At 32.9% G+C, this 20431-nt stretch overlaps 1 protein-coding gene and 1 pseudogene across 1 annotated transcript; both read left to right on the top strand.

Annotated features, from left to right (window-relative positions):
• Positions 1-3963: 3963 nt before the first annotated feature.
• On the top strand, positions 3964-7497 carry LOC107763331 (xylan O-acetyltransferase 1-like; annotated as a pseudogene).
• Positions 7498-14528: 7031 nt separating this feature from the next.
• LOC107763332 (endoglucanase 13-like) lies at positions 14529-20431 on the top strand. The gene is made up of 6 exons (XM_016581811.2): positions 14529-14805; positions 16165-16578; positions 18069-18155; positions 18769-18924; positions 19024-19308; positions 20043-20431. The coding sequence occupies exons 1-6, from the start codon at positions 14608-14610 to the stop codon at positions 20361-20363; spliced, it is 1461 nt and encodes a 486-aa protein (XP_016437297.1). The 5' UTR covers positions 14529-14607; the 3' UTR covers positions 20364-20431.

Raw genomic sequence — 20431 nt, 5'->3', positions numbered from 1 at the left:
TTGTTCTTTTGATATGGAGATAGACTCGTGAAATATATATATATATATATATATATATATATATATATATATATATATATATATATATATATATATATGAGAGAGAGATATGGTGAATTTGTAATCCTTAAACTACAATTAATCCCAATACAGTTTCCTTAACAAGGCTAAAGTATTCTACTTTAGCTTCTTTTTCTTTGGTCTTCTATTTCTTTTTCTTCTTCGTCTTCTTTTTCTTTTTCCTCATGTTATTCTTTCTCTTGTTTTAAAATAAAAATGCAAGACTTGAAATTTGTCTTAACTTGGAAAGGAAGGAATATAAGGGGTTGTTCATCATATATACAAACTCTGCATAAGTGATATACGTGTTAGGACCGCAAAAGTCAGGTGTTATACGGAAGCTAGCAAATCAAACCTTGAACGACGATAAATCACACAGCAAAGAAAAATATACCAAAAGAGACACAAACATTTAACGTGGTTCGGTCAATTGATCTATGTCCACGTGCGGAGATGAGCAATCCACTATATAAAAAGAGAGTACAAAATATCGAGAGAACAACCTCACGAAGAGGCAAACACAAGTGACACACTAACACTTGTCCCGTAAAGTTCTCCCCCTAAACACTACTCTCAAGCCCCTATGGCTACATTGTGGATGCTACTGAATGAGAAGGACGGATCTTCAATTTATAGAACTCCAAACTTTTTCCTACAAGAAAAAAGACTAGCCAAATATAGAAGAATTATAATTTCCTTCTACAAAAAGGAAAACCCAATTAAGGTAATTATATTGCCCTTTCCTTCAACAAATAGGAAAACCAAATATGGTAAGAAAATTATGGCAAATACCTAACAATTCTCCCCATTGGCCGGAATTTTCTGACAAAATAAACCTGATCCACCTTCTTCACATAGCCTTCAACAGGTTGCATCTCCAAATCTCCACCACAAAGTTTGTCTCAACGTGCGTAGCACACTGGTCAAATTTCTCAGACAAAAATTACGATTATCGTCAAATATGTTGCGGCTAGAACTGAACCTGCCAAGATGAACCTGTCTTGAACCTCGCTCTGATACCACTTGTTAGGACCGCAAAAGTCAGGTGTTATGCGGAATGTAGCAAAGCAAACCTTGAACGACGATAAATCACACAACAAAGAGAAATATACCAAAAGAGACACAAATATTTAACGTGGTTCGGTCAACTGACCTACGTCCACGTGCGGAGATGAGTAATCCACTATATAAAAAGAGAGTACAAAATATCGAGAGAACAACCTCACGAAGAGGCAAACACAAGTGACACACTAACACTTGTCCCGTAAAGTTCTCCCCCTAAACACTATTCTCAAGACCCTATGGCTATATTGTGGATGCTACTGAATGAGAAGGACGAATCTTCAATTTATAGAACTCCAAACCTTTTCCTACAAGAAAAAGACTAGCAAAATATAGAAGAATTATAATTTTCTTCTACAAAAAGGAAAACCCAATTAAAGTAATTATATTGCCCTTTCCTTCAACAAATAGGAAAACCAAATATGGTAAGAAAATTATGGCAAATACCTAACACGAAGCCATTATAAGAAAAAACTGGAATTAGTTATGAATTTTATCACTAATTTATCGCTAAATATTTTTAGCTAACAATTTTTTTTTAATAATCTGTCACTAATTCGTTATTGAATAGAATTAGCGATGAATTTTTCTATTTAGCTAAAATTTATTTGTCGCTAATTCCTGTTTTTTTAGTAGTGAACAAGAATGTAGGGATAAAAATTTGATTAATTGTTGGAGTACAAGAAGGAAAAAGGCTTTCTTAATCCTTACCCTTTACTTTTCTCAAAATTAAAGCTATCCATTATTTCCTATAATTGTTTGACCCTTACCTTAATTTATTGTTTAATTAATAACCTTAATCGTGATATCAACTACGTACTCCCCAACCACCCCACGTCGAATTGTTGGCGACAAGAAAAACTCATTTAAATATCCATTTAATTAAAACATTACTACGGTATAATTTGGAATATATTAATAATGCCCATGCAATTGCACTAACCCTCTAAATTTCTTGGCAAAAGCATTTAATCAATTCATTAGCAAAACAACCAAATGTTTCCTAAATTTTTGCTCATTAATTACCTCGCATTTTGTTAATTAATTTCTTCATTTTTCATTGTTAATTGAATGAGCTTGACGGATTAAATGTTAAAGTTCGTACTTAGAGTTCGTACTTATTTCAAATGAAGAGGAAGACTAGTTAGCTGACATAACAACACATGCTTTAGGTAATTATGTAACTAGTTTATACGTATGACGTAGTATTATTCTAGTTTAAATTTCGTTGTAGATCAACTGATTAATAAATTATAAAATGACCTGAGTTAGAGATTATCTATGTAAGTTGACCACCTATAGCAAATCCCTCTTCATTTATTTTAAATTATCAAATTATATTTATTAAATAGTTAGCCATAATTATGTTTTAATTAACCTGATTATATAAAATATTTTTACTTTTGTATATAACTTAAACTCATTATAAACGCAGAAGAAAAAGATGAAGATTTAAAGGGGTATTATCACTTTTAGCCCCGCCAGAAATTATTTATATATGGTAGCCGAAAAAGTATATAAAATTTGTATAATTTTTGTATTTACCATATATAACGTGTATATATATATATATATATATATACAAAAAAAAAATATAAATTTTATACATTTTTCGACTATTATTTTTGCAGCGGCTATACTTTGTCTTTTTCCAAAATTTTTAAATGTCAACCCCACAAATGCCAAATGAATTGTGCTTGTCATGACTATCAAATATGTGGAACTTCCAAATCCTAAAAAGAGTTGAGACTTAAAATGTAGACGCCTGAAATTTAGACCGCTCGAAGTTAAAGAATTTAGAAGCTGAAGAAAGAACGAAAAAATAACACCTTTTCTGAATGGTAAGCACTAATTTTCCTTTTCCTATTTAGGGCTATTATAAAACAGGATTGAAAACAGCCCTATAAATGAGCAAACAAGGCACCCTTTGAGATCACTCTTTTGGTTTCCTTCCACTAACTGGACTACGATCAGAACTCTCTATAACAGTTTCATTTGTTCCGATATTTTTTGATTAATATTAGTAAAATATTATTATAAAGAATATATATTATAACATAACATAAAAAATGGTTTCAAAGAAAAGCTGTTACAGTGAAGTGTTGTTATAGATGATGATTGTTATAGAGATGTCTAACTCATGTTTACCAAAAATATAAGCCTCCGCAAAATCATGAGATGATATGGGGCTCGAAGCCTGCTCAGTGTCGGAAAGTTAAGGAAGTTGGTAACCTGATGATAGTGGAGCCGACAACTGTAGACCAAGTGAACGACAATAGTAACTATAACGATCTTAAAGTAGAAAATTTCTTGTCTGTTAAGTTACAATTGAACGCAGGCGATCATTCAACTCAAGAGTGAAACTGTAGAGAATATATTTTAATTTGACCAAGAACGAGTGTAGCTTAATGGTCATAAAATGAGTAAAAATCACGACAGACCAGAGCTAAAATTCTAATATAAACAAAAATGTTACTATTAGCAATCTTTTTTCATCTAAGTTACTACCGGTACTTATATGGGTGGAAGATAACATATACAGCGTACCAATAAAATAATGGAAGTGTGTACAAATTAAACCTAATGCAATTATTATTTGAGGAAAAAAAAAAGTTAGTTTTTCTAGAAGTGGAAGAACAAAGTACTTTTAAACAGATAGAAGGTGAGAAAGACATGCATCCAATCACCAATACTCAAATCAATTTCTTGCATAAAATCCCATTTCACCAAACCTCATTAAAAAAAAAAATTATAACAGAAAAAATATTAATACTCCATATGATATATTTCTTTCACTCTTTTCTTTCCCTATAATTCCTATTCTTACCTGCAGATTTTTATTTTGTCAACTTATTCTCATGCACTCACTCCAACTCATTGAAAATGCAACTCTTTTCCTCCAACTTATTCAATATGAAACAATTTAGCTGCAACAATGGCAGAAAATTCAACAATCTGCCAATATGTATAGTAGTTTTCTCTTTATTCATCTTTGGGCTTTTCATGTACAGTGAGGATGTTAAGTCCATTGCTCAATTCCAATTTTCAAGACCTAATAAAATTCAAGAAATGGGGTTCAAGAATCTTCAAATAAAGAAAATGGGGTTCAAGAAAATTCCACAATCTTGAAGTCAAGTGATGATATGAAGATTGAAATGGAAGAGAAGAAAATTGAATTGCCACCTGAAAAATGTGATCTTTTTAAAGGGAAATGGGTTTATGATAATGTTACACATCCAATTTATAAAGAATATGAATGCAAGTTTTTGACACAACAGGTTACTTGCATGAAAAATGGAAGAAAAGATTCTTTGTATCAGAATTGGAGGTGGCAACCCAGAGATTGTTCTTTACCCAAGTAAGTTAAAAACTCATTCTTGAATTCTACCGTATGGGGTTGTTTAGGGCTAGTCTGTTATTCTCTTGTCGTTGTTTTTGGATTGCTAGTATTATGGTTGTTTTCTTACTATTTTCCGCTTCGGTTTTCTAATATCTTGTCGTGGTTACGCTTGTTGCTATGGCTATTGCTTTCTTCCATCTATTTTTTTGGTTTTTACATTGTTGGTCAGGGGCTTGCTTTCTTCCATCTATTTTTTTGGTTTTTACATTGTTGGACATGTTGGTATCATTTTTCTGGCCTTTGTTATTGATATTTGATTGTTTTCTCTTCATCCTTTCGAATCGAGAGTCTTTTCAAAACATCCTCTCTACCTCCCTAGGGTAAGGGTAAGGTCTGCGTACACACTATACTCCCAAGACCTTGACTTGTGGATTCCACTGGGTTTGTTGTTGTTGTATTCTTGAATTTTCAAAAAAATTAAATGGGTAGTCTGGTGCACAAAGCAACCCGCGTTCACGCAGGGTCCGAGGAAGGGCCGTACCCCAACCCTGATGCAAATATCAATGGCTGATTCCACAGCGTGGACTCGTGACCTATAGGTTCATATGGAGACAACTTGACCTTAAGGCTCCCCTTCAAAAAGATTACATTTTTATGGCCTTCTTCTCTGTTTTCTCTGTTTTTTGGTTTTTCTGAATACCATATTTTTATGATTAAATTTTCAGGTTTAGACCAAGATTGCTACTTGAAAAGCTGAGGAATAAGAGATTAATGTTTGTAGGAGATTCACTGAATAGGAACCAATGGGAATCTATGATTTGTTTGCTTCAGTCAGGAGTTCCTTTCAGCTGGACAAAATTTAAAAAGATTGGCTCTTTGAATATTTTCAACATTGAGGTATATATATATCTACAGTTCTCTTTTCCTCTGTTTGAGTAATAACATAAACTGTTACAAGCATAATTTTTTGACGTTTAATCATCCGGTATTCGAATCTCACTGGCTAGCCTAATGGATTCGTGTCGAGTAGGCCCATTGGAAGGAGTAATTGAAGAGAGATAAATAACTTAGGGGCGGAGCTAGCTCTTCGCCTACGGGTTAAGCCGAATCAAGTAGCTTTTATCTATTATGTATTTGTCTAGATCTAGTGAATATGAATAAATTATTAATTTAGAACTCAATACTTAAAAGGACCATAATCTCGAACCCATAAATTTCAAAATTTGGCTTCGCCTCGGGATATATTCACATGCTTTCTGCAACAAAATGAATTATGTTTTGATAAGAGACTATTGATACTTTATAAATTACTCCTAATTGATCAGAAGGGGTAATAGTTTTGACCTTTCATTACATGTCAAAATAATGATTTACCTTCACTTAATTGGATAACCTTAATTTAAGTAAGAACAGGTTATGATTGATTGTTCAAGACTATTTTCACCTAATATTAAGAAATTATTTACCTCTGTTGCAAGTTTCCTTTAGTAGTTGAACTAATGTCACCACCCTAAAATGTTTAGCTTAGAGTATGTTAATGTATTTTTTCCATTTAACTTAGGAGGTCACGGGTTCGAGCCGTGGAAACAACCTCTTACAGAAATGCAGGGTAAGACTGCGTACAATAGATCCTTGTGGTCCGGCCCTTTTCCGGACCTCGCACATAGCTTAGTGCACCGGACTGCCTTTTTAACTTTGGAGGTAAATATTGCAGGAGTATAATGCCACATTAGAATTTTACTGGGCTCCATATCTTGTGGAGTCAAATTCAGATGATCCAGCACTACACAGCGTTTCAACCCGATTCATTATGCCTGAATCAATTGAAAAACATGGCAATAACTGGAAAAACGTGGATTATCTCATCTTCAATACTTATGTTTGGTGGATGGGTAGTGGCAAAATGAAAGTTCTGTAAGTAAACATCTTTAGCAGAAAGAAAATACCAACTTCATTTTCTTATCTGCAACATTTAACAAAAAGTTTCTAACTCATTTTTTGTATAGACGGGGATCGTTTGATGAAGGATCGACAGAGTATGATGAGATTGAGAGGACAATAGCTTATCGAAGGGTTTTAACAACGTGGTCTCAATGGATCGAAAGCAATGTGGATCCTAATCGTACACAAGTATTTTTCATGAGCATGTCGCCTATGCATATCAAGTAATGATCCCTTTGTTCTTATGTGCCAGCTGTTGTTTCCCTTAGCGCTTATAATTTATGAGTATATATCTAAAAGATCGCAACATGTATCTGCCATAAAAGGTTAGATCAGTAACCTGTAAAATAAGGCATGTTACTTGCGACAACAGCCATCATAGTATATACTATATAAGTTAAATGCATAATTGGAAGCCTCAAAATATTGGATTTCTATGAACTTTACAAGCAAACTAATGGTTGTATGGAAATGTATGAAACAGGAGTATGGACTGGAACAATCCGAATGGGATAAAATGCGCGAAAGAGACAACACCAGTACTGAACATGACAAGGCCATTAAATGTTGGGACTGATAAGAAGCTATTTGCTATAGCAACAAATGTAACTCAATCGATGAAAGTCGTTCCAGTATACTTCATGAATATCACATCTCTATCAGAATATAGGAAAGACGCGCACACTTCACTCTACACCATTCGACAGGGCAAAATGCTTACCCCCGAGCAGCAAGCTGATCCAGCCATTTATGCTGATTGTATACATTGGTGCCTCCCTGGATTGCCTGACACTTGGAATGAGTTTCTATATACGCGTATAATGTCCCGTTCTTGATATTCTGCAGATGCGGGGAAGTGGAACGGGGAAGGAGTAATGTGATGCGAACATACACTTATAGTGTGAGAGACTTCCGCAGATACCACTAGGCTATAAGTTTTGGTGGTCATTCCTCAGTTTGATTTTGATATGCTGATCAGTATTTTTTGTGCTCTTTTGAGCCTTTACATTCTGCTTATAAGACTAGTGGAGAGTCTGCAAATTGGAGGAAAACTTAGGACCAACCAAATTGTACAATGAAATTGTCTAAAGGAAATAAATAATAGATGCAAATTGTATCTATCATGCCATTTTTTCTTTGTCTATATTCTTTTTTAATTTTTTATTTTGTTAGAGAAGATATTGCAGTAGTGAGAACTGAACGATAATACAAGAAGCAAATTTGTATGTCCACATGATTCTTCAGCTGGGAAGAAAACTGGAGCTCAAGTTTTGTGCTACTTATCATAGTATGCAAATTTTTCCACTATCGAGCAAAATTTATCTACCAAAAACTCGTCATAGTACTTGATATTGTAATATGAAAAATAGAGCAGTAATTTAATGTAAAATGGTATTATTTTCGCACACAAACCAACGCAAAATAAAAGGGTGTATAATGTATACAAAAGATACAATTTGTATCGAGTATATTCTTTCGTGCAACGAATACAACAAAGGTGAAAAAAAAAAGAAATACAGAAAAATAGAATGCTCTCGTGGCTAATCAAACTCGGGTGCTCTAACCAACTGAGCTACAAGAGCTTGTCGCTCTTTTGTTTCAGTTTGCTCTCTTGTTTCAGTATTACAGGTGGATTTTGCTTTAAATTTTAAATACAACTACGAATAGTAATTTTCTGAAAGTAAACATAGTGTATATATTTGTTGTGTCGCATAATTTTTCCTTTAATGTAGCCGGTTAGATTACAATAACAGCTGTATTAATTCTTATACTATCTGTATTTAACTTTGAGTCAAAAACAAAAACAAAATATGTCCAGTTATTAAATGATGAAAGACTACACGAATTATGGGGAGAAATTCAAAAATAGCGAGATTTACAAGTGATCATTCAAAAATAGTCATAGTTTCAATCGAAATTTAGCCACTTTTCATGTAAAGATAAATCTGAACGAAAACACAGTTCAAAATCTGGAAAATACTCCAGCATAATATACTAGAGTTCTAGCATAAGTATACTGGAACTCCAGCATATTATAATGGAGTTCCAGCATAAGTATACTGGAACTCCAACGTAATATACTGGAGTTACAGTATAATATACCGGTCCAGTATAATATGCTGGAAGTTCATACACATGTGCTCCAATCTCCAGTATATTATGCTCGAACTTTCCGCGTGTTAGAATTCCAGCATAATATGCTGGAAGTTCATACACAGGTGAACTGATCTCTAGTATATTATCCTGGACCGGTTCCTGTTTCAGTAAAATAGTGGCTATTTTTCAATGACTTTGCAAACGCTAACTATTTTTGAATGACTAGTCCGAAAACTGGCTAGCCCGTGCTATTTTAACCGAATTATGCTCAAAATTTAAGAGGTCCATTATTTGTGATTTTGATTAGCCCATGGAGGGGATATTGGGTTTGCCTTGTTGGGCTGCTGGAAAAAATAACACGGTCTAGCTAGTTTTCGGACTGACCATTCAAAAATAGCCAGCGTTTGCCAAGTCATTGAGAAATAGCCACTATTTTGCTGCAACAGAGACCGTTCCAGCATAATATACTGGAGTTCGATGCACATGTGTTTGAACTTCCAGCATATTATGCTGGACCGGTATACTTTGCTGGCTCCAGTATAATATACTGGAGACTGGAGCACTGGTACTCCAAACTCCAGTATATTATGTTGGACCGGTATATTATACTGAAACTCCAGTATATAATGCTGGAGTATTTTTTCGGATTTTGAATAGTGTTTTCGTTCAGATTTATCTTTACATGAAAAGTGACTAAATTTTAATTACTTTTAAAACTGTGGCTATTTTTGAATGGCCACTTGTAAATTTGGCTATTTTTGAATTTCACTCAAATACTTTAACGTAGAAATGACACAAGGTAGCTATTCTAAAGGATGCTATTTAGGAATTAGACAGTGTGTCATGAATTTTAGTTTTTCAGTTCAATATTTCGGATAAGAATATCCTGAGTTATCCTAAAGTTAAGATTTTTAGTTTAAAATTTCAGAATCAAATAAGTACAGGGTAATCTCTAAATAGCATCCCTGAGAATGGCTATCTGTGCACTTGCCTCTAAATTAACTCAAATATCTGCTCACCCAACCCAACTGTTTAAACTAAAAAATAAAAATAGTCGATGAATATGTAATATATGTAAAAATTCATGTGTATAACTATGTATAATTAGTATAAAATTTATGTATGCCGGATAGGAAAAGCCCGACTATTTGAGTCAAAACGTGAAGTCCACATCGTTTTATGGTGTTTAACAGTTACATGAATTTCCGGTTTGTTGTCTAAAAACAAATAAATTGTACTTCGATTATTTTTGGAATAAGTGATGTTTTGATTAGTTTTTATTAGAGCTTCAAAACGGGCCAATCCAGCTCAGCCCAATCCAAGCCTCGCAGGTTTTTAAATTTGGTAGGTTAGGACGGTCCGACCAGTCACATGAACGGGCCTTAAAATGGCCAGTCCAACCCAGCCCTAAGAGTGCCACGGGCTAGGGCGGGCCGCCCCTTTAATTTATTTTTTAAGAAAAATGAATTTCTTTAAATCCTTAAATATTTTTTCGTGACATATTCGATTAATCATGTAAATAACTTCTGTTTGCTTAGAGCGTAAAAAAAGCTTGATATTTGACGAGGAATCTCATAATTGAAATGCAAATTCTCTATATCTCTAACTCTTCTTCTTTAAAGTTACATGAATATTTTCTTAATGCTTTTCTTTCATTTTCCTCAGATTCAGGGATTGCTTCAATAAGTTTAAATGCTGAGGTTTTTTAATTTAGGATTAATATCATTTGTTGATTTCATCATTATAGACCATAAAATTTTTAAAATTCCTGAAATTTGCTAGTGGTCAATTATTTTTATTTGGTGTATTCAAAAATGATCTTTTTCTATAATAAAGAGCAATTTAAATATTAATAGTATATTAAAGTGATCCAAACTGATCATTAGCCACTTAAAGTATTATTTTCTTTTGAAAATTGATTATTATTGGCCAACTAAAACTTTTCGAGTTCATTATTAATTAAGCAAAAGAAAAAATAATTTTGTCATATTACATGCATATCAAAAATGTAAATTCTAGTTGATATAGAAAGGTAAATGAGCAATCTAGGATTGGGGAATGAGAATTATAATTAATAATTTTTTTTAGTTTTTACTTTTTAAATATTAAATATTTAATAGTTAATTAATTTATTAAGTTTTAACCCACAGGCCGCCCCAGGCCCAGTCTCGGTCAAGCCTCAAGGGTTAGCGGGCTGACTTGGGCCGAGCTTATAAGCCTCAGTTTTAAATGGGCTCAAAAAATCCTAGCACAAACCTACCCAAGTAGCGGGCTGGGTTGGGATGGCCTCATAGGCTAAGCCCATTTTGACGGCTTTAGTTTTTATGTTCTACTAGACCTTTTTTGGGGAGAAATTCAAAAATAGCCAGATTTACAACTGGTCGTTCAAAAATAGCCCAGTTTTAAAAGTAATCAAAATTTAACCACTTTTCATGTAGAGATAAATCTGAGTGAAAACACTGTTCAAAACCCGGAAAATACGTCAGTATATTATACTAGAGTTCCAGGATAAGTATGCTGGAACTCCAGCATAATATGATGGAGTTCCAGCATAAGTACACTAGAACTCCAGCATAATATACTGGAGTTTCAGCAAGTATAATTGTCCAGTATAATATACTGGAGTTTGGAGCACCGATGCTCCAGTCTCTAGCATATTATACAGGAGTTAGCAAAGTATACCGGTCCAGCATAATATGCTGGAGTTCATACACAGGTGCACAGAACTCCAGTATATTATGCTGGACCGGTCTCTGTTGCAGCAAAATAGTGGCTATTTTTCATTGACTTCGTAAATGCTGGTTATTTTTGAATGACCAGTCCGAAAACTGGCTATACATGAACTCCAGCATATTATGCTGGATTGGTCTCTGTTGCAGCAAAATAGTGGTTATTTTTCATTGACTTCGTAAATGCTGGCTATTTTTGAATGACCAGTCCGAAAACTAGCTATACCGTGCTATTTTTACCCTTTTTTGGGTTATCCTTGTGCTCGGAAATAATACGTGAACACAAATAAAGGATGTATATATTTTTTGTATTGGAAATTATTATTTATATGAGAAAATGTCCGTTTGTACTTTGTGTTATATAAATTCAGATTTAGGTATACTCTAGTTGCAATTGAAATAAGCTGCAAAATTTAATTTAGGTAATTCAGAGCACAAAATCATTAGTTCAGACACCATATATGAAATTTACCCACAAAAGATTACTTTGTTGTTGTTTCTCAATACTTCAGACTAGACTTGATATTAGTAATTTAATCGAACATTGAGGCGGGGTAATAAGTATCTTTTTATTTTTTGGTTCGAGCTTTGTGAATGAAGTCATCTTTGTTCAAAAGTGCTTTAATTTAGTAAAAATTATAGGGGTAACCACTTTTTAAAGTGATATTTATTTTTTATCCAGCATTTTTAATGCTTAGCAATAGTAGTCACTAGTTTATTAAAATTAATATGAAAAAACTGTGTTACCTTTTCTTCTATGTCTCTCCTCTAACGAAGATAATTTAGGTTCTCTGCTCGGTCAGAAGAATAACAAAGATTTTAGTACTTTCTGTTTCCACCTTACTTTCGATAGAAGTTGTGGATCTAGCAGCAGAGGTGCTCGTTTCTTGGCACGTCCTCTTCATTTCGTTGTTCTTTTCTTCTTTTAATTTGTGTTGGTTCTGGTTTGTGAGCTTCAGTGGTGAAATGAGTCGAATATACCAAGCCAATTCATATGGCCAGGCAACGAGAAACCTTGTGCTAATGCTCGAGAACTTCAAGTACCACATAGTGACTTAGGAGGAGTACTTTCAGGTGATCCTTTTGCAACAAAACAAGCAGCTATCCTTGTTAATGAAGCATGTCAAAAACATGGTTTTTTCCTAGTTATTAACCATGGAATTGACAATAATCTCATTTCTTGGCACGTCCTCTTCATTTCGTTGTTCTTTTCTTCTTTTTAATTTATGTTGGTTCTGGTTTGTGAGCTACAGTTACAAGTTCAAAAGTTAAGGACACTTGGTCCTGAACTTAGAGTTGCAAGTTCAAAAGTTAAGGACACTTGGTCCTGAACTTACACTAACAAGCTCAAAAATTAAGAACAATAGGTCCTGAACTTACAGTTACAAGTTCAAAAGTTAAGGACATTTGGTCCTGAACTTAGAGTTGCAAGTTCAAAAGTTAAGGACACTTGGTCCTGAACTTACACTAACAAGCTCAAAAATTAAGAACAATAGGTCCTGAACTTACAGTTACAAGTTCAAAAGTTAAGGACACTTGGTCCTGAACTTAGACTAACAAGCTCAAAAGTTAAGGACAATAGATCTTGAACTTAGGCTAAGAAGCCCAAAAGTTAAGGACAATAGGTCCTTAACTTAGACTAACAAGATCAAAAGTTAAGGGCACTTGGTGCTGAACTTACAGTTACAAGTTCAAAAGTTAAGGACATGTAGTCGTGAAGTCCTGAAGTTAAGTTTCAAAAGTTAAGGATATGTTGTCCTGAAATTCTGAACTTAGAGTTCCAAGTTCAAAAATTAAGGACATGTAATTCTGAAGTCCTGAAGTTAAATTCAAAAGTTAAGGACATGAGCAGAAAGGTATTTTCGTCCGGGCAGTTAAAGTTTATTAAAGCAGTAGCTAAAGACTAAAGACATTTTAAACAGTAACTTAAAAATAAATACATGTATTATTAGTGGTTAACCGTGCTATTCCCCTTTAATTTATCTTAAAGCGAGACTTTCTGATACGAATCCATTAGTTGGACCCGAAACGGTACCGAACACATGTTCAAAAATTTAAATAAAAGTCTAAGCCAAACCTAATTTATAAGCCTATTTTTCCGACCCAGATTAAACGTATCATGATTCAAACATCTCAAATGGTGAAAACAGTTTGACCCATATGTATGGATTCTTAGGTTCACATGGGTTGCAATTTTACTAGTTGTGTTGTAAAATAATCATTGAAAAATCTAAAAAATAATCATTTTAATAACATTATTTTCCAAAAAACTTTTTGAAAAATATTGGGAAAAAAATAAGAAATATTTATAATTGGTAATTGAAAAATAGCCACAATTTAAAAAATAATCAAAATATAACCATTTTTAATGTAATGATAAAATTTGAACAAAAATATCCTTAAAAATTCGGAAAATTCTAGCGTAATATGCTGGAGATCGAATTTTTTACGTATAAAATTCCAACATAATGTGCTGGAGTGGAAGTTTATATGTAGGAGCTCCATAAGGATTATAGAGTAGGAAAAAATTTGTAGACAGCTGATATTCAAACTACTAAATACTTGGCACATGTTATTTGTTTGCTTAATTTCTTATCACGTTATCATAATTAAGTTTATTTTTGAATATAATGTTAATATAATTTGTAAAACTGATTTTTAAAAATTCTTATTCGTTTAAGTTTTTATACTCCAAAATAAATATAGTACTATCATGTATCTGTTATAAAATTCGAACAACAACTTCAAATATGAATTTAAAATAGTAATAACTCATAATCAAGAAGGAAAAAAGAAATACAACTCCTAGTTGCATTGAATGCTCCTCCTAGAGTTAAACAGAATAACTTTAATTTGATATAAATCGCGAGCGGATAATTTTTTTTGAATTTGTTAGTGCCTGAAACAATACTACGAAAACATGATATCGCTGTGGACAAATTATGTAGCTACATAAAAAATCTGTCGCTAATCCTGTTTAGCAATGGATTAATGACAAAGTATCAAGAAATTCTATTAACTACGAATAATTTAGCGATAAATTTGCGGAGAATATTTTCCCAATAATAAATGGGAGGAGAATATCTTACTTCCCATTTTCCCTCTACATTCTCTCCATTTTTACATCAATTACTTGCTATAGTTAAAAAAGGACAAACAATAATATATCTCTTATAATTTTAGTTTGTCTTAAATAATGTCAAATTTGATTAAAAAAATTATAGTAAATGCTCCAACTGAGTTGAGCTGTTAAAAATATATACTCTCCATATTTACAATCTTGTCATGCAAGAGCCAGCTCAAACCATATAAGGAACAACTTACAAACCAATTCCAAAGAAATTAAACCAAAACTTCCTCATTGTAAATTTTATCATCATGTCTTCGAAAAGTCATAATTTTGTGATTGGATTTTGCTTTGTGATTTTATTTGGAAATGCTGTTTCAGTTGATTATGGAACAGCACTTACAAAATCTTTACTGTATTTTGAAGCTCAAAGATCAGGAAAATTGCCTCCTAACCAGCGTGTTCAATGGCGTGGAGATTCAGCACTAAACGATGGTAAAGACGCAGGGGTATATATCAAGCTCTCTAAAACTTTTCTCATTTTATATAAGGATATATAAAGATAGGGTAGGGAAGGGGAGGCTTGAAACAACGGTAAAATTGTCTTCGTGTGATCTATATGTCCCGGATTCGAGCCGCGGAAGCAGCCATTAATGATTGCATTAGGAGTAGACTGTCTATATCACACCCTTAGACATGTGGTCCTTCTTCGGATCCTGCGAGAATGCAGGATGCTTTGTGCACCGCACGACTTGCGCTTTTAACGATAGGGTATGCTATTCACCTTGCACAAACTGAGGCGATTCAAGAATTTAGATTCAGTGAGTTCAGAATATGTGTGTATTACATTTCTATAAAGCAATAATTCAATTGAAACTGTTCAATCATTTCTAGCTAGATAATCTTCTGCATACAAAGTAAGAGGTTAGGCAACATATATATCTCCTCCTATATGTTTTTTTTTTCCTTCTTTTGATCTTAATATCGAAATCAATCTAATCCCATAAATGATTTTTAGTTTTAAAAAGTTTTTTTTATCATTATTTTTTTAATCCGTTAAAAGAAATGAGGTTTTAATTATGACGAGTTAATGTGATTTTATTAGTCTCCATAAAAAAATAAAGGTTTTTGTGACAACTCAAAAAGGCCGCCAAAAAGTATTAGTGTATTGGCAACTGGCAACCCTTATAGTCGAAATCTATGCCTATATGGTTTTTTTGCCCTTTTGATCCTAGTATCGAGATATATTTAATCTCCTACCAGTATAAATGACTTTTAATTAGTTTTAAAAAGTTTTTCTATCATTATTTTTTTATAAAGTTAAAAAAATAAGGTTTTTTTTTTACGGTTTAATTAACGTGAAGGGAATCTTGGAACAACGATAAAGTTGTTTTCATATGACGTATAAGCCATGAGTTCGAGCTGTGGAAATAACCACTATTTCTTGGTAGGCTATCTACATCACACCACTAGGAGTGCGCCCCTCTATAAACCCTATGTGAAAGCAGAATATTTTGTGCACCGAGTTGTTTAGTTTTCACATATAGCAAAGGTTTTTGTGACAACTCCAAAAGGTCGCTCAAAAAGTAATAGTATAGTGGCAACCCTTGTAGTCGTCACAAAAGGCAAGTATGTACTAAATTTTAGTGGCGACTATACCTATCAACGAGGGCAGAGCTAGGTGGCTAAAAGACTGAACCCCTTCGTCGAAAATTATACTTTGTATTTAAGGTCTAACTTTTTTTTTCATGTACGTATTTATCCTTTTTGTTTTTTGAATCCCCCTGATAAAAATTTTGCTTCTGCCGCTTCTTATCAATGGTTGCCACTAAAGGTCTTACACTTTTTTCTTTTTCTTTTGCCATTAGATTGACTTAACAGGAGGATATTATGATGCTGGAGACAATGTCAAATTTGGATTTCCAATGGCATTTACAGTAACAATGCTAGCATGGAGCGTAGTCGAATTCGGAGAAAAATTAGAAGCCAAGAAAGAACTAACAAATGCTCTGAATGCAATCAAATGGGGAACTGAGTATTTCATTAAAGCACATACACAACCTCATATATTTTATGGTGAAGTTGGAGATGGTAATTCTGATCATGAATGTTGGGAAAGACCAGAAGATATGACAACGCCGAGGAATTCGTACAAAGTTGATGAACAACATCCTGGTTCTGATCTTGTTGGTGAAACTGCTGCTGCTTTTGCTGCTGCTGCCATTGCTTTTAACAAGTCTGATTCGAGTTATTCTTCTCAACTTCTCATCCATGCAAAAGAGGTGAAAACTAAGCTCTTAATTAATTATCTATGTTGTGCGGACCCTCCAAAATTATGTTGCATCCTCCAAGAATACTTTACTTTTGGCAGGGGCGGATCCAACCCTTTGGTATCGGGTTCAACTGAACCCAGTACTTTCAGTGCGGAATATAAATTTTTCTGTAAAAATTTACTAAAATTATAACATATATATGAACCCATAACTTTAAAAATATAATTGGTATGAAAACATAGAATTTAAATTCTGTATCCGTCTCTGATTTTTAGCGGATCCGATATGTACCCGACGATATTTTTGGAGAGGCCTAAAACATAGTTAATTATTACTCTCTTCTTTTTAATTTATGTTAATCTATTTGAATGAATATGGAATTTAATAAAGAAATGAATACTTTTAGAATTTGTGATTTAAAATATATCATACATTTGTGTGGCTATAAGATTTTGAAAATTAGTATTTTTTCTAGCATGCCATAGCATTTGTATGGCTATAAAGTTTTTCATCTAAGGATATATGTTACATTATTTTCAAATTTACAAAAGGATCGTTCTTTTTAAATGGACTAAAAACGAAATAAATGAATAGTTAAAATGGAGGAAGTAATTGATATTTAATCTAAGTGCAGTTATAAGAATTCTTATAAGAATACTTACCACACTCGGTATTTACATTAAACTAATAATTAGTTGATCCGTGCCCTCTACATCCAATAAAAAGAGAGATCTTTTTTTCGATTTTGTTTCTTATAGGACGATACTTCAGATCTAAATTCTTGTAATTATAATTCAATTGAAAAAGAATGATTGGCAAAAGATATTGACTAGTTCTAATTATTTAATTAAGAAATTCAATTGTTGGTCATTAAAGAATTGACTTAACTAAAATAAATTAATATGCATTTTCATGTCAATTTGCACTAAATCGCAGTAAATTTCATTGGTCTGTTATAAATATTGGAGGTGTAGATTTACATAAATTTATATTATATTTTAATTTGTTATAGCATATTAGTTATCATTTAGCCTAAGTAATCTGAATAAAGGGAGTTATATCTTCAGATTTTGGCCCAAAAATGAGGATTGCGTTTTGGTAGTTTGTTTATGTCTGTGGATTTGATTAGGCAACAAATAATAACAAAACAACTGTTTTAGTTAAAAACAGCTCAGGAAATTTTTGAATTTTCTCGCTGTTTTATTTTATTTTTTTTGTTGTTGAAAAAAACAAAAAAACCAAAAGCCTATTTTCAAATTTTTTTTGCTCCGAGACACATATTTTTCCAAAATAATAAAAAAACGTAGAAATTGTTTTTAAGAAACCGGACGGGATTAGTTATCTCGGGTTTGAAAATTATTTTTCTGGGAACTTAATATGATAGATAAATACTATAACTCCAACCATATTAATTAGAACTGAGTTTATTGTGTGAATGTACTAATGTGATCTTAGTATGAGTCAAATAATATTGATCCATTATATGCATTGTTTTGCAGTTATTTGATCTTGCTATAAAGTTCCAAGGCCAGTACCAAACTAGCATTTCAGTGGCAGGTCAATTCTACAGTAGTACCGGCTATGAGGTAAAACAAACGGAAAAGGGCCAAAACTGTCCTAAACTATTCGATTTGGTACAAAAATATCCTCCGTCCACCTATTAAGCAAAAAATACATCTACCGTTATATAAATGAAAGTTATTTTTGTACCAAATCGAATAGTTTAGGGACAGTTTTGACCATTTTCTGTAAAACAAATGCTTATTATACCTTTTCCCCTCTTCACAATCTTTTCTTCTAGGGGTCGTTTGATTGGGAAAAAAATTATCCCGGGATTAGTTATCCCGAGATTAGTTATCCCGGAATTAGTTATTCCATCCTTCCATGAGGATAAAAAATACTATAATCCCCGGAGGGATTAGTTATACCACGAGTTTATCCCAACCAAACGTGAGATAAAATCATCTCAAATTTAATCTCGGGATTAATTATCCTTTATCTCTTGTACCAAACGAGCCCTTAGATATTTAGCTATATTATACTCAACACTCACCCGCGTCTTTACTAACCGTCTGTCTCAATATATGTGATGCACGTTCCTTCAGTCTGTCCCAAAGAGAATAATACATACTATATTTTTATATTTACAAATAATTTAATTTTAAATTTTTTATCTTACTCTACTTCTAATTATCTTAGGATGAACTCTTGTGGGCTGCTACTTGGTTACTAAAAGCTACCCAAGACAAAACATACCTAGATTACATCAATGATCAAGCCACTAGTTCAGGAGGCACTAGATCCATGTTTTCTTGGGATGACAAGTATGTCGGCGCACAAGTCCTGATCGCCCAGGTAATCAACTATAACATATCTTTTACGTTGTCAGTATATAAAAGTTAAATTCTTCTCAAAATGATCGACGTTTGATTTCACTATTCGTGCCACAAACAGAATCTGCTGGAGAAGAAATTTCCAGGGGATGAAAGTTTATTGAATCAATACAAGAAAAATGCTGAGGAATTCATATGCAACTGCATACACAAAGGGAACAATAACATAAAGAAAACTAATGGAGGACTTCTATGGTGGCAACCATGGAATAATCTTCAATATGTTACAGCTGCAACATTTGTCATTACCAGTTATGCAGATACACTATTTGCTACTAAAAATTCTCTTCAATGTGCTACTGGAACAGTGGAATCTTCGAACCTAATCATGTTCGTCAAATCTCAGGTACGCATTTACATAAATCTATTACCCCAAGGTACAAGTATTAAAACACATGGTACGTACAATGACTTTACAGTATGTGTTTGGCACGACGGAATTCATTTCTCATGGAAAATATTTTTCGGGAAATAGTTTGAAAGTATCCTTAGGAAATATTTTTTAGTGTTTGATTAATGAGCAAAAAAGTAATTTCTAAAAGAAAATATATTACTAATAATTAATAATAACATAGCAAATGGAATAATATATTTTTGATAATTTCTTTTGAGTATTAAATTAGTGATAATATCTAAGTATTAGTTAGAGTAAATAATCTTAAGGTCAGAGTTAAGATGATGTGAAGAAAATGATTTCCGTCCATGAGTGAGAAAAAAATATTTTTCCTTTTTAATAGAAATTGTTCTTTTTGGATACGTTTTCTAGTAACCAAATAACTTTCTCTTGACCACTAATGCTTGTATTAGGTAGGTTGTCTACATTACATCCCTTGAGGTACGGTCCTTCCCTGGATCCTGCGTAAATGCAGGATATTTTGTGCACCGAACTACCCTTTAAATAACTTTCTTACGAGAACTATCTTCTTGAAAAATAATTTTCGTCCTATTATCGTATCGGATACATCCCAGGTAATATATTTCTATAACCTTATTAATGATAGCCAAAAGATAAAAAGGAACCAACATAAGTACATAACATACTCTTTATTAAGAATTTTCTAACTTTTATCATATGATCAGGTGGATTATATACTTGGCGAAAACCCGAAAAAAATGAGTTATATGGTAGGGTTTGGGACAAATTACCCACAAAAGATTCATCACAGAGGAGCATCAATTGTGTCAATCAAGAAAGACAGGGCTACAGTGAGTTGCAATGAAGGTTTCATTTTATGGTTTTATAAAAATGCAGCAAATCCAAATATTTTAGATGGGGCAATAGTTGGAGGACCTGATATTAGTGATAACTATAATGATTCCAGAAGTAATTTTCAGCAAGCTGAAGCAGCTACAGCTAACACAGCACCATTAGTTGGAGTTTTAGCTCGATTAACTGAATAAATATTTTTATATTGATTAATTATATTGTTTTATTTTAATGGCATGTCCTATACCTAGAATAAGATATA

This window comes from Nicotiana tabacum, chromosome 11, assembly GCF_000715075.1.
Source record: "Nicotiana tabacum cultivar K326 chromosome 11, ASM71507v2, whole genome shotgun sequence".
Lineage (NCBI taxonomy): Eukaryota > Viridiplantae > Streptophyta > Magnoliopsida > Solanales > Solanaceae > Nicotiana > Nicotiana tabacum.
This window is presented reverse-complemented; position numbering and strand designations above follow the sequence as displayed.

Coding starts and splice junctions, on each gene's coding strand:
- LOC107763332 (XM_016581811.2), top strand. CDS start 14,608: ATGTCTTCGAAAAGTCATAATTTTGTGATTGGATTTTGCTTTGTGATT. Junction 18,925..19,023: donor CACAAGTCCTGATCGCCCAG/GTAATCAACTAT, acceptor TGCCACAAACAG/AATCTGCTGGAGAAGAAATT. Junction 19,309..20,042: donor TCATGTTCGTCAAATCTCAG/GTACGCATTTAC, acceptor TCATATGATCAG/GTGGATTATATACTTGGCGA.